General features: G+C 39.7%; 1 protein-coding gene across 5 annotated transcripts in view; it reads right to left on the bottom strand.

Annotated features, from left to right (window-relative positions):
• The window catches only part of FBXW12 (F-box and WD repeat domain containing 12), a 289,079-nt gene that overhangs the window by 129,321 nt on the left and 145,464 nt on the right, over window positions 1-14,294 (bottom strand). For all 5 annotated transcript variants that reach the window (XM_069206399.1, XM_069206396.1, XM_069206398.1 and 2 more), the window contains one exon: window positions 4,706-4,913. In XM_069206399.1, coding sequence (XP_069062500.1) covers window positions 4,706-4,913 — 208 coding nt within the window. The remainder of the gene's footprint in view (window positions 1-4,705; window positions 4,914-14,294) is intronic.

The following is a 14,294-nucleotide window of genomic DNA, read 5'->3' as shown; positions in this document are numbered from 1 at the left end:
TATAACATTGAACTAAACACAATGATATCTACCGGTCTCATTCTTTGTATTACTTACAAGCTCTCAACTGGTTCTCCTAACTTCCTGACTGAATGCCCCATCTCTTGGTACCCATCACACTTGCCACCAACTCCCTTACCAGTTGGCATCACTCACGGTTTAAGACTGGGCCATCTTCTTTTCTCTATAGATACTACACTTCTGGTAACATTATTTCATCCTTTAAATTCTCTTATCACCTCCAGCAGATTGTAGCCAAATCTTCTTTTCCAACTTTTAACCCACAGCTTTTAAGTCTGGATCTTCAATTACCTCAAAACCATCCAGCTCTGAATGGTTCTCTGCTCTCTCATTCTGAGCTCATCTAAGCTGAAAAATATATTTTTCTTCTAAGATTAAACTTAAATTTCTTCCACACCCCACACACCGTACCCCCGAACCACTGATCATGATAGCCTCAGCCAGAAACTTGGGCATGCACATGAGCCCTAAAGCAAGCCCACCTCGACTATGTCCTTAGAATGTCAGCAGAACTAAAATATTATTTACTAATGTTGTTCTCACTGTCCTGTGAAAATGAAGTGGCCCTATTACAAAAGTCATTATTCTTATATTCTTGATTGATATACTATATAGTCAACTCTAATAATGTAAATCCCTTTAACAGATTACTTATTTATCCACATATTAATTCCATTTTATGGCAAAAAAGTTATGGCTTAAACCCAAATATGGCTAATTATGACTCTAGACCACTCTGTACCCCATTCACATTCAGCACCCTGGACCGCTATTCTGTTCACATTATTTGAAAGTCCCTGTATCTAAGATCCCATTCTTAACTTATAACTGAATTTCTATCTTGTCAGATAGAGTTTTGCACAATGGAACTCTCAGACCTTTGCCCTTTTGCAGGGTCATCACCAATCTTTTTGTCTCCTGCCTCCTATTTTTTCTGACCTGTTGCTGTTTGCTTTTGAACTCTGAGCACTTTACCTCTGCTTACCAGTGCTAAAGTGCATATGCACTCTGTGTAAATTGTATTGTTGATTGGTTTATCCATGATTGGCATATTTGATTTACTTGTAAGTCCCTAATAAAGTGCACTAGAGGTGCCCAGGGGCCTGTAAACCGAATGCTACTAGCGGGCTGGCAGCACTGGTTGTGCCACCCACATAAGTAGCTCTGTAATCATGCCTCAGACCTGCCACTGCAGTGTCTGTGTGTGCAGTTTTAACTGTAAATTCAACTAAACCTTCCCTTTTCTTACATGTAAGACACCCCTGAGGTAGGCCCTAGGTAACCTCAAGGGCAGGGTGCAATGTATGGTTAAGGTAAGACATATAGTAATGTGTTTTATATGTCCTGACAGTGAAATATTGCTTAATTCGTTTTTCACTGTTGCAAGGCCTGTCCCTCTCACAGGTTAACATGGGGCTACCTTTAAATATGATTTAAGTGTAGACTCTTTGTGTAGTCCCTCTGGGAGCGGATGGACATGTGGAGTTTGGGGTCTCTGAGCTCACAATTTAAAAATACATCTTTTAGTAAAGTTGATTTTAAGATTGTGTGTTTGAAAATGCCACTTTAGAAAGTGAGCATTTTCTTGCTTATACCATTTCTGTGACTCCGCCTGTTTGTGGATTCCCTGTCTGGGTCAGTCTGACAGTTGGGCTGGTTGCACCTCACATTAGACAGTGACACAAAGGGAGCTGGGGTGTAACATGCATATCCTGATGAGCCATCTGTGCTAGGAGGGAGGAGAGAAGTGGTCACTCACACCTGAAAGGGCTGTGCCTGCCCTCACACAATGCAGTCTCCAACCCCCTGGTGAGTGTCTGGGGCCTGCCCTGGGCAAGACAGGATTTCACATTCAAAAGAGACTTTACTTTGAAGTAGGCCTACTTCAAAGGAGAAACTGGGTATAGGGGCACCCAAAACCACAGACTTTAGAAAACTTCTGGAAACCAAGAGGAACCTCTGCCTGGAGAAGAGCTGAGGAAGAAGAGCTGCCCTGCCTGTGACTGAGCTTTGTGAAGCTATCCTGCAGTTGCTGCTTCTGCCAGTGTAAGAGGGCAAAGACTGGACTTTGTGTGCCTTCCATCTTGTGAAGATCTCCAAGGGCTTGATTTAGAGCTTGCCTCCTGTTGTTTGAAGTCTTAAGGAAAAGCAAAGACTTCTCTCTGTCAGCACCTGGAGTCTCTGGAGAGACTCCTACTCTGCCCTGCGGTGCACATCCAGTTCCTGGGACCCTGAAAGGAGAAGCTGTCAACCTAAGAGGAAGAAATCCACGCACAGAACGCCATGCAGGGAAAAGTTCGATGCAAATCCGATCTGCGGCTGAAAAATCGGCGCACCTCCAGCTTCGCAGCTGAAAATTGACGCTTGCCTGCTACGCGACCCGAAGATCGACGCCCGGGGCTGGAAAAACGACGCACAGCATCGCTGACAGAGGCTGGTGAGATCGAAACTCGCGCTGCGTGGTTTTTGGATCATCGTGTGGCTGGATTTCTGACGCAAGTACTGCTGCGCGTGTAAAAACAACACAAGGCCTGCTGAAACGACGCGCCTCGACCTGACGGAAGGAGAAACGATGCAAGGTCTCGCTCGTGAGTGAAATCGACGCATCGCAAGCCCTTTCTGACGCACACTCACCTGTGTGGGGTTATTTTTGACGCACCCAAGGTACATTTTCACACCTGTTAGTGTGTGTTTAAAACTACATGAAGACTCTTTTTGCTTTTGAATTTATAACTTGACTTGTGTATTGGGGTTTTGGTCTTGTTTTGTTTAGATACATATTTTCTATTTTTCTAAACCTGTGTTGTGTCATTTTGTAGTGTTTTCATTAAGTTACTGTGTGTGTACAAATACTTTACACCAAGCACTCTGAAGTTAAGCCTACTGCTCGTGCCAAGCTACCAAAGGTGTAGGTAAGCAGGGGTTCGCTGGGGGTGATTCTCTTTTACTATGACTAGAGTGACTAGAGTGAGGATCTTTGCTTGGACAGGGGGTAACCTGGATGCCCACCAAAGACTTCATTTCTAACAGGACCTATTATAGACATTTCAAGTTTACTGTTTGCCTGAAGTCTTTAAAAAAAACTACAGCCACTGCAGCCAGGTAACATGTGCAACAAATTGAGAAATTCTGTTCTAACATCCCATTCCAGACTTCCTTATTGTCATAACATTAACCTTTAGACTAGTCCTCAGAAAGATGGACTGCAGCAATTGATGGAAAATCTGTCCCACCCATTCTTGCCACTGGATAAGGTATTAGACTTTGACACAATTACCCTCTATAACATACAAATATATACCCCTAACTCACACCAGTGTCACCAGGTTGGATGGCTATCTGTCAAAATCTGTAACAATAATCTACAAATCCCAGTATCCAAAACAATTAACAGATTGCTCCTAACTTCTTAGGCCAAATCCTTGTTGGATACGTATTCCCACGCAGTGTCTGCTAAGAAAATTGATATCTGCTAGCAGTAACTAAACCTCCCTTCTTGTTTAGTCTCAAATTTCCAGTCATTTCACTTCCCCGGACCTCATCGCTGGTACTCATTCCACACTGTCACGTATTCCCTTTAAACTTTGCCCCATTCTATGACTGCTCTAAAAACAAATCTCAAACAAGAAGTAAAAGATTGACTAATCTTCGAATACCATCCGCATCCTTTTGGCTCTTTTCGGCCATGTCCCCATATAAGCATGCAGACTGTAAGACATAGGGCCTGATTCAGATTTTGGCTTACAGGTTACTCCGTCACAACGGTGACGGATAGCCCGTCCGTCGAAATTTAAAGTCCATAGAATATAATGGGATTTATATTTCAGTGGAAGGGCTGTTCACCGTTGTGACGGAGTAACCCATGCGTTGAAATCTTAATCAGGTCCATAGTAATGCGCGTTGTACCACAAACTATGTCCTGGAACTTTGCTGTTATTTCTTTTGACTTTCTTTTTTATGAGGTTATGAAAGTCATTGCGATGTAAGCAAACCTACGGGTACGTTCAGTTTTGTAACGGCCCTTGACCTCTTGAAGAGTGAATATCATACAATGTTTGTGAATTGTGTTTCTAGATGTAAATGAGCTCAGGTTATCTTCCACAGCATTTTAAGGCACAATTGATTCGACATCTGATATTCTATTGACCAGCAAAAAATCAATATAAATGAAATCCTAGATAATAGGCTTGAATATGGGAATTGAGTTGTTCAGCTACTGCCCAGAATGATACCTGATGGCAAATAGTTTGAAAGAAATGCCACTAGGGTCCACTTTTCGAAAAGGTTGTAAGTGTTGAAAATAACCTTTTCAGTAGTATGATAGGCAGCTTTCCATACACTTGATACTGTGCTACTGATGTGGAAACACCACTTTCTTGGACAAGAAAGATGTGCTTGTTTGCACAAAACAGCAAATCCTACGAACTTAGGGTTAAGAGCAGAAAAACAAACTTGAGCACCATTTTTCCGTGTTACTGCCCGGCTACAGCTAAACTTGGGGTAATATGATTGTTGGGTGTGGAAGCCTTTTCCTTTCTCGTTGCTATCGATTTGATATCTATTAGAAGAACGTAAATCATTATTTCAAGACACTCAAAAGATTTGTAAAATGTATTTAACTGAATGTAAAATTAACTAGAGAAATATACAAATGTGAACAAAAGCACACACGATTTGAACATACCTATGATCTGCGTTTTGTATTTGGACTTCTTGGCTGTGATACTGAACGTGGTCACTTTGTGCTCTTGGCCTGGGTCTTGGTTAATCACAGCTAATCTTGCAGCTTCCTTTGGTAACCAACAAGCTTCGACGCAACCATTGATAGGCAAAGTACTGGTTATTGTTGGCTCATCCTTTGATGGATTTGTAATGGATTTGCTACAAAATATCTGACAGAAAAAAAAGAAAAATGCTGCTTATAGCATAGTGTTCAATATAAAAAGCAGAACACATAGTTAATATGAATGCAACACAAGCCAATTTTATATATATATTATCTACTGGCGGTCACCAGTAGTTAGGTAGAAATAGGACCTGGTTTCTATAGAAATAACATTTTTTGTTTTGCCTATAACTTTTGCGACAATAGACAAATTTTAACAAAATCTTCAAACCTTATACTTTGCTGAGTTCAGCTTCTGTCTTAAAAGTTTCAGAGTGATCTGTCAAGCGGGAGCCGAGAAAAAGGGAGGGTCCCAAAATACATTTCCCCATTCATTTTTCCATAGGACCTTTAGACACGCCTACAGCCCAAACCACGGAATGGAATGACACCAAATTGGGCACAAAGCTAGATTCTGTTCTGCAGAGCGCACACTGTGTGATTTGGTGCGCCTCCGTTCAGTAGTTTCAGAGAAATTTAAGACCAAGAAATATAGATATATATTGGGGCGTGAATCCTACGCGGATCCACTGTGGATCGATCCGCAGATCCATGTGCCACAGGAAGAATCTGATTGGCTGCCCGCAACCTGAGGGAAATGTTGCTGCCACCATTTTCTTTTCTCTGTAAACAGTCCCCAAGGCTGAAATGCAGGGGGCAATTGAGTTGATGGGGTCAGGATAAATGTTCCCTGACCCCATGGTGGTGATATAGTTGTGATGATGGGACAAATAATTCCTTTGAAATGGAGAAATTTGTCTTTTATGCTTCGCAAGATCTGCAGATCAACCCACGGGCCCAGCGTGGCCCCCGGTGTGAATCTGCAGGTGAATCCACCAGGGAGATCGGGAAACGTCCCAAAAAAAAAAAGCAAACTCTAATAGAGACACTCTCATTCAGTATTACATAGAGAGAGACACTCTTACACCCAGCTTGACATGCAGGCATACACTGGCACCCCCACTCTCACACCTACAAAGATGCTGTTACATCCACGGTTATGTACACAGACACTCTCACACTCAGGGAGACACTGTTATACTCCCTCTCACACTCCGACACATACTCTTGTGTTCAGTCTTACACTGGTATAGAGGTTTTCACATGTAGTGTCAAACCCAGACACACTCTCTGACACTCACCTTGACATCCAGACAGCTACTATCACACTCAGTCTGACATCCAGGTAGAGACTGTTACAAGCACTCTCACACCTACACAGATAGCCTCACACTTACTCTCACACTTAGAGAGACACTTTCACACCCACCCTGGCATGCAGACAGACACTGTCACACTCCCTCTCAGACCCAGACCCAGACCCAGACTCTCATGCTCAGTGTCACACTAACATAGAGACTCTCATACGTAATGTCAAACCCAGAGACACACTCTGACACTGATTCTCACACCCAGACAGGTACTCTCACCCCCAGTCTGACATCTAAACAGAAACTGTGACAGCCACTCTGACACCTACAGAGATGCTGTTACATTCACTGTCACATGCACACAGAAACTCTCACACTAAGAGAGACACTCTCACCCCCCCCCCCGCATCCCAAAAAGTGTTTTTCCCTTTTTTCATACGCGGATCCGAGCGACATTTGAAAAATAAAAGAAGTATATAAATTGAAATATATATGTATATGGGTAATAGCTTGTGTTTACGGTGTGTAGGTGATTACTACACATGATAAAGGATACTATCTCTCAAGTTATGCAGGAAAAGTCTATTGTCTTTCTCCGTTATGTGAACTCTGTCATTTCTGTATATACCGTCCATATCAAATCATAAGTTGTTGTGGTATATAGAAGTCATGTTTTGTTCATTGAGGAAAGCAGAAACCGTTTTTTTTACATGTTTCCTGGATTCCTCTATTTGTGGGTAGAACTGAGCTGACCAGTTCCACTTCTGTCTTTGGCAAATGTTTGATAAAACCAAGGCAGTGTGTGGGAAGAGTGTCATTAATTTTCCAACGGTTTCTTTCATTAGGATTTCTGAAAACAACGCCTGTGACTACACCTAGGCCATTGCCACCACAATGTACAATCATAAGGTCTGGATGTTGGCAATCCTTAATACTTTCAAGGAAGTAAGTGATGCCACTTTAACCTTTCTGGGCACTCCAAGTAATATCCACATTAGACAAACCTAGGTCCTTGTCAATACCACTTCTTTTTGCACTCTCTGGCCCAAAACACAAAGCTGGGACCCACAATCCACACTTTGAGCGTCTTGGAAGTAATCTGGAGAAGCACAAAGGAGATGGCTGCAGTTGAATAAGGCAGGTAGGAAATGAAAATCAGTTGAAATGGAGGGTAGTAGGTACAGTCTGGGGGAAGTGATTCCGTTGACTGTAGTAGATATTGCTTTGGGGGAAGGTAGGTAGTGAGGCTATGTGAATTGTAAGTATATGTTGGATTGGGTTTAGAAAAATTGGAAACCAGTAAAAATAGTTGTGATTTGTTTACTCTAAAAGATTCAACCACACCTCTTAAATGTGGCTTGAAACTAAGCATGCTCTAGTCAGAAACTGGTATGAACTTGTGACCTGGTGCAGCAGAAAGTTGCAGACTGTGTAACTATGGTTACTGAACTAGAGGAGCATGACGAGGAAGGGAATAGAAAAGACTAGAATGTGACTTTGTTTTACAATATATGTAGAGGCAGTAATGGTTCATAATGATTATTTAATGTTATGATTTGGTTTTGTGTTGTACAAAAAATGTTTGTATGGATGTGTTTTCTTTAAGATCAAAAAATTATTTCTGAACTTCCCCGTGGATCCGCGGATCCACCTGTGAATTTACACGGGGGGGTGCCGAGTGCTGTGGTGGATCCGCTGATCTCCTGATTTCAGGAGCACTGCAAATGGTTAACTATACAAAGCAGTGAGAAGTTGTAGAACATTGTATTAACATGAAAGGGAGATTTTGATTGGTTTATTGACTCAGAAACCTTGAAAGGAGAGTTTAAGAGGTTGCCATTACTGGTTGCCTGCTATGAGAGTGGACTTCCATTCTTGTGTTTGGTTTAATGAGGTTTGTTCAGCATGAAGAAATTCTAACTGATGCTGAAAGAGAAACAGAGCACAAAAAAGAGAATCATCGGGTATGTGTAGTGAAATGTAATTTATTTTACAAAGTGTTAGTATATGAATAAATTAATATTAGGTTGAAGAAAGTTCACAACATGCTATAAAAGATATAAATACAAGGTTTGTGATTTATGCAAAGAAATTCATTATATAAGAAAGGTATTCAGCTTAACTTGGACAAGGATGTTTCCAGTTGCTATCAGAATATCAAAGTGATTCCACATGTATGCTGAAACTAGTATGGAGAATGCACTAATGAGTAATTTAATAATAAATAATGTTACATCGAGTTCTAAAAATGTAATGTGTTTGTCTATACAGAAATTGGTATGCATAAAAGCAATGTTGAGTTCATGCAGAGTCACACATCTATTGAGAGATGATAGAGGTTATTTCACTATGAGTTAGACACTGATATGAGTGAAGTATGTTACTTGAAAAGGTAAGAAAAAGGATTGGGTGAGAGCAGGTTGAATTGTTTTTTGCTGTAGAAGGTGAAGGGGTGAGATATATTGTGTATAGGCTGAAGAGCAGGTTGCTATGTCTATAGAAGTGAAAAAAACTGTTTTTAATTTTTATTGTGTTAAAAGTGCACTTGCTATGTTAAGGTATATCTATACTGTCTAATGTATACAGTTAAGGAGATGGAAAATAATACAAATATAAAGGGAGACTTATACTCATATAGAAACAATAACAACCAGTTGTATGTTGATGTAGACTTAGAGAATTTAAGTACATAGGCTGCAGTAAGAGATGTATTTAGGATGTAATACACTGAATGCAATATGTAGTTTTGTAAATTGATAATATAGATCCCTTCGTATATAAATTGTGGTTTAAATATGGTTTAGGGTAGTAATTGTGAGCACAGGCATACAGTTTTATTGTTAAGTACATTTGGCATTAGTAAATGTGTTTAATAAGGTTTATACTGTGTGCTGTGAAAAAGTCACCCTTTAAGTGAGATGCGTGTAGACTATAGAAGAGAGTGTATCTTTATTAAAAGATGAAGCATGTTGTTCTGAGTGTTACTGACTGTGATGAAAGGTTGTAGAGGCCTATGCCCAGGCACATATGCACTCTACTCAAGATATAGTACTTATATAGCTTATAAGGAAAACATAGAGCCAGTCTCGTATCTAATGAAATAGTCATAAAGTCACTTGTGTATTTATCAATGTGGATGCTATGATACCAAGCCATACACCAGGCGTCACACTGATAAATTCAATAACGCAATCAGGGATGCACTGATGCATATACTGATACATCTAGGCACACACTGATCTGTACACTTACACACCTATACACACTGTGATGTATAGACCAACATTCCCAGATGTGTACTAATGAGTAGAGTGACAAACCCCAGCATACACTGTTGCATGCACTGACACAACCAGATGGACATTGATCCACTGACTGAGACACCCAGGTGCACTGTAATGCATACACTATAATAGGTAGATGGCACTGATGCATACACTGACATATCCAGGGATACACTGACATATACACTGAGACATTTAGGTATGCAGTAATGAATGTAGTGGGACACAGATATACAGTCTTACCTATAGACTGAGAGCCAGGATACCTCCAGACACACTGTCTTACATATACTAATATATCCAGGGATGCAATTATGCATCTATTGACAGATCCAGGTACATATTGGTGCACGCAGTGATGCAGCCAAGTAGACACTGATGTATTCAGAGAAGCATTCAGATGTACAGTGATATTTACACTGAGACACCCAGGGAGAGAAAGTGATGGAAAAAGTGACACTCACACTCCTAGGAGTACATTGATGTATAAACCACCACACACAATGATGCATGTATGTACTCACACAGGTATGGAAATACTGATGATTCGAACAAAGCCATTTGTATGATTTAGTGGTGATTCTAACAATAATTGTTTTTTTGTAGTTTTTGATGGAACAAGTTTTACATTTTTATTTCTTTCTTCTTTTCAGAAAATGTATTGGAAACTCATGAAAAACTGAAATGCAATACTTTTGCATTATAAAAGTCCAACAGTGTGCAATAAAAGCTAGTTTGAAGAAAAAACCTTGTGAAAACAAATTTACAACTGTCGTTTTTGACCTGCAAAAAGAAGTCGTTGACATTTTTAACTTTTGCAATTACAAGACTACGGCAGATGCTGCAGGATGTTACCATTGTACCTAATTCGGAGCATGTGGCTGGCATACTGATATTCTGAGCAGTAACTTGGCTAGATGATGATGTACCAGGTTCTGCATCGAAATGTGTCAGTTATTTTTCTCTCATCATTCGTTGGTATGTACGTTTGTTGACTGTGCGCAGATGTTTCCACATACTCGACGTTCCGTGGCTGTATTTCTTTGATGTACCACGAAAGACCTTTTTTCCTCAGAGGTTACATTTCACAATTCTTGCACATACTTTTTCTCCCCCACTAGGTATGGTAAAAGATTTCACTCTCTTTTTTAGATGAAGACACCTGTTGAGAATCATCTTCTTCAGGAATATCTTGAGACTGTGAAGGTGGTGGTGGAGCACTCCCTTCAGCCATTCTGGAAACGTCTGTAGCAGGAGGATCACAGCTGAAATGCTTCTCCCTCAAGACCTAGCAGAATAATAATTGTTTTAGGGAATGGTCCTATGCAAACCTAGGTGTAGTTGAAAAATAACCAATGAAATGCCAGATTGCTCTTCTCTCTTCGAGCGGCCACGGGGTTCCGAACAAGAGTCGGTTCCATGAAAATTGGAATATAAGTTTGTGTTCTATTGTAAATAAATAAAATATGTTTGTGAGTTGTAAATATGTTGAGTCTTCTGTTTATATGGGATAGAATGAGGGGCATATTGTATTATTTTTTTCAATTTGTTGTGAATCCGAACCTCGGATTAATTACAGTCACATGATCAGAACAGAAACCATAGAGCTTCGCCACTCTGCTTCATCGGACCCGTGGATGGTGCCACTGTTCCAAAATTAATATAAAAAAATATATATATTACAATACTACTTCAGAAGTGTGTAAATACTGAATAAAGTATAAACAGTACCAGCAGCACTTTTATAATAAGGATTGCACCTCTTCAATTTAATTTGCAACAGTGTACAGACTTGGTGTATTTCACTGGGGCAGAGAGCATAGTGAAAAGATTCCTAACACTTTTTCCCCAGACATCTGGGGTTAATATCTAAGTATGTATGAGAACAAATTTATAATTACCTCAAAAACCCAAATATTATAGACAAGTTATAGTTTTAAAATACACTCAAACAAATCTTAAAAGTTCCATAAAAATACAAAAGGTTAAAGGGACATTAAAGTTAGGAAATAGGATAAAAAAGCTTAGAAATTCACTGAAAGAAAAAAGGTTGAAGGGACGTTATAGTTGGTAAACAGACTTTAAAAAAACTTGGAAATTTACTGAAAAAAACAAAGGCTACAGGGACGTAATAGTTGGGAAACAGAATAAAAAACCCTTAGAATTTCACAGAAAAAAACAAAGGTTACATAGACGTTATAGTTAGGTTCTGAATTTACTCGTACAAAACCGTAAAAATTCAGCAGTTATAGTTACATGAGCTAACTATAACTTGTGCTCCTGGAATGCACTGATTATGACCTCACATATTACTTCAGTCATGACATGGTCAGTGACATCACTGATGACTTTATCCACGCAAAAAGCATACACTCACACATTTGCTGATACAAACTCTTGTATACCCACACACACACATCTACTCACATACTTATTCAGAGATGCATAAAGGAAGTGACTGTCGCCTGATTTTGGCATTCACAAAGGAAGCACGATGTCCTAGTTCCGATTGGTCTGCCACGGAGAACAATTTCGGGGGAGCATACAATAATCTCCTTGGGCCATTTCTTGTTCTGCTGCAGTTGATGGAACAGTGAGCACAATCGCATGGCACTGTGACCTCTCATGCTCAATGCTGCTGCATTTGCAGAGCAAGGGCAGACCCCTGCTATCTCATGCAGGCCTTTGTACTTTGCTCAGCACATTGATGAACACAATTAAAATGCATTTCTTGCTTCTTGATAAGGCAAGCGGTGTGGAAATTACTGTACACAGGCTGCTCAAGGAGTAATAGCTTTCCGAATCCTTCCCCCACAAAACAGCTCACTGTAAAATATCTCTGGGCTGATCAAATTCAATTTGAAGTGTAGCTTGGAAATAGCAGGAAAAGCTTTACCACCTAATCCCTCCTCCATTACATTCCCTATATTCTTGTTTAAAGAAACTTAGTTCTTCTATATTTTTTCACACACCCTCCAGGGTTCTACTTTCTACAACTTAGCCCACTGGCTCTCTCTTTTCTTGACTCCATCTGTATATTGATAGTTTTATTCCCACCTCCAGCAGATTCAGCAGGTGTGGTAAGTGCACAATTGTATCACATTGTTTTGCAAGCTGCAGGGCGGTGCAGTCAGTCCTTCTTAGTCCTGGACCTTTGATATACCTCTGTAAAAAAAAAAATAGGTTGTCCACACATTTTCATTTTTGATTTGTGTTTTTATATCATTGGAGAAGTAATTTAGCTTGGGTAGACATTGCTAATCCGGGCTTATTTTTTCTGGACAACATTTTTTTAAATGGCGGCTGTGTTGCATTGATGGTGTAATATTTCAAGAACCATGAGACCTATATTTATTCTGGTATTAAAACATAGGTTTTGGGGGTCAAGTAGACCTACAGAGACAGAAAATAACTCCACAGAGCAACTCATATGCCATTTTCCAAAATGGCAGTTCTTTAATGATGTGTTTTAGCCATCATATTGTAATTTATTTTAATATTGTTTTGTTTCAGGGTTTCCATTGATTCAAATTCGTAAACATGAGTGAAGAAGGTGGTAGCAGAGTATCTTTACCTCTTGACAGAGTGTTACTAACTACAAAATCTGAGGACTCCTTCAACAACAAAAAAGTGCCATATGCCAAATTAATCTGAAAGAAGAGCTAACATCAACTGCAGCTGGACAGAAGAGAGCTCGAGGTGCTGCAGAAATACAGCAAGAAGAAGTTCACTAAACACTGAAACTGAAGAGGTTGAAGAGGATCAAATATTGTAACAACAAATGCTACAAGTTGTATACAATGAAAAAAAACCTGGAACAAAATTGTCAAAAAATAGCAGAAACCAGTGAACCACAACAAGATTCTGAGTTTTCTGCCAAAACCAATGCCATCCACTTAGTAGATCGATGGCTACCCATCATCCACCTCCAACAACTGATCAGAAAGCAGAGGATCTTCAAAGTGTTATCTGTGGTTTAGCCAGAAGGGCAAAAGGAATTGACAAAATAACAAAATAAAGAGTTTGTGAGTTTAACAAAGTTTATATCTGCAGCTAGTTTCTTCCAAGATGAAGTTTTCGGCAGAGCAGCCGATCTAAACATCAAATTTTCAGCGAATATGTATGCCACCCAAGTGCATGTGTGCATACATTTGAAAATATGAATGTACAATGAGCTCCCAGCAGCAACGTAACCGCCAGCCTTCAGTTAAGTTTACAATCTTTGAAAATGCAAATTAAGTTTTAAAGCCACTTTTGAGTGCTGGCTATGGGTTCACACTCTGCGAGATCAGAGAAATAATGGTCAACATTGATGAAACTGTATTTATCAATGATAATGAAATTATTTTTCTGGTGCAAATGTACAATGACAGAATTTGTTTATGACAGTCTAACAAAATAAATGAGCCACTTACGGTGTTCTCAGCTGATTTGTCTCCTGCAGTTCTTGCTGCCGAAATAAGAACACATTCAGTAAACTCATCAGGAACCATTTTAAGAAACCTCCTGGAAGTTTAGATTTTGGCAAATTTTGTGATGCCCCAGAGCTCAGCAAATCATGGGAGTCAACTAGCATGCTTGATGTTGTCGTAACATTTTCTACATCACTGTTTAATATCAGCAAAGCAAAACTGTTACAAACTGAAGTTCTGGAGTTTGGAACAGAAGCAGACAACATTGATATTGGCTTTGAAAATATAAGCAAAGAAGTGGAAGATAGTTCCTTTAACCGACAGTTTTATGCTGTACAAATGTACTGTCTTTTTCAAATCATGTTTTTTTAATTACATCATGGCAAAAAGAAAACTTTCCTGCACATGATGACTGCCCACGCAATCTATGGCAAGTGCAGAAGTAGAGAGCTAATCACTTCAACAAACAGGATTGGTGTATCAACAAGTAATAATGACATAGTACAAAACAGGAACTCGTTAGCAGCTCATGCCGTAAAAT

This window comes from Pleurodeles waltl, chromosome 9, assembly GCF_031143425.1.
Source record: "Pleurodeles waltl isolate 20211129_DDA chromosome 9, aPleWal1.hap1.20221129, whole genome shotgun sequence".
In the NCBI taxonomy this organism is placed as follows: domain Eukaryota; kingdom Metazoa; phylum Chordata; class Amphibia; order Caudata; family Salamandridae; genus Pleurodeles; species Pleurodeles waltl.
The sequence above is the reverse complement of the archived record's forward strand: the minus strand, read 5'-3'. Positions and strand labels throughout refer to the sequence as shown.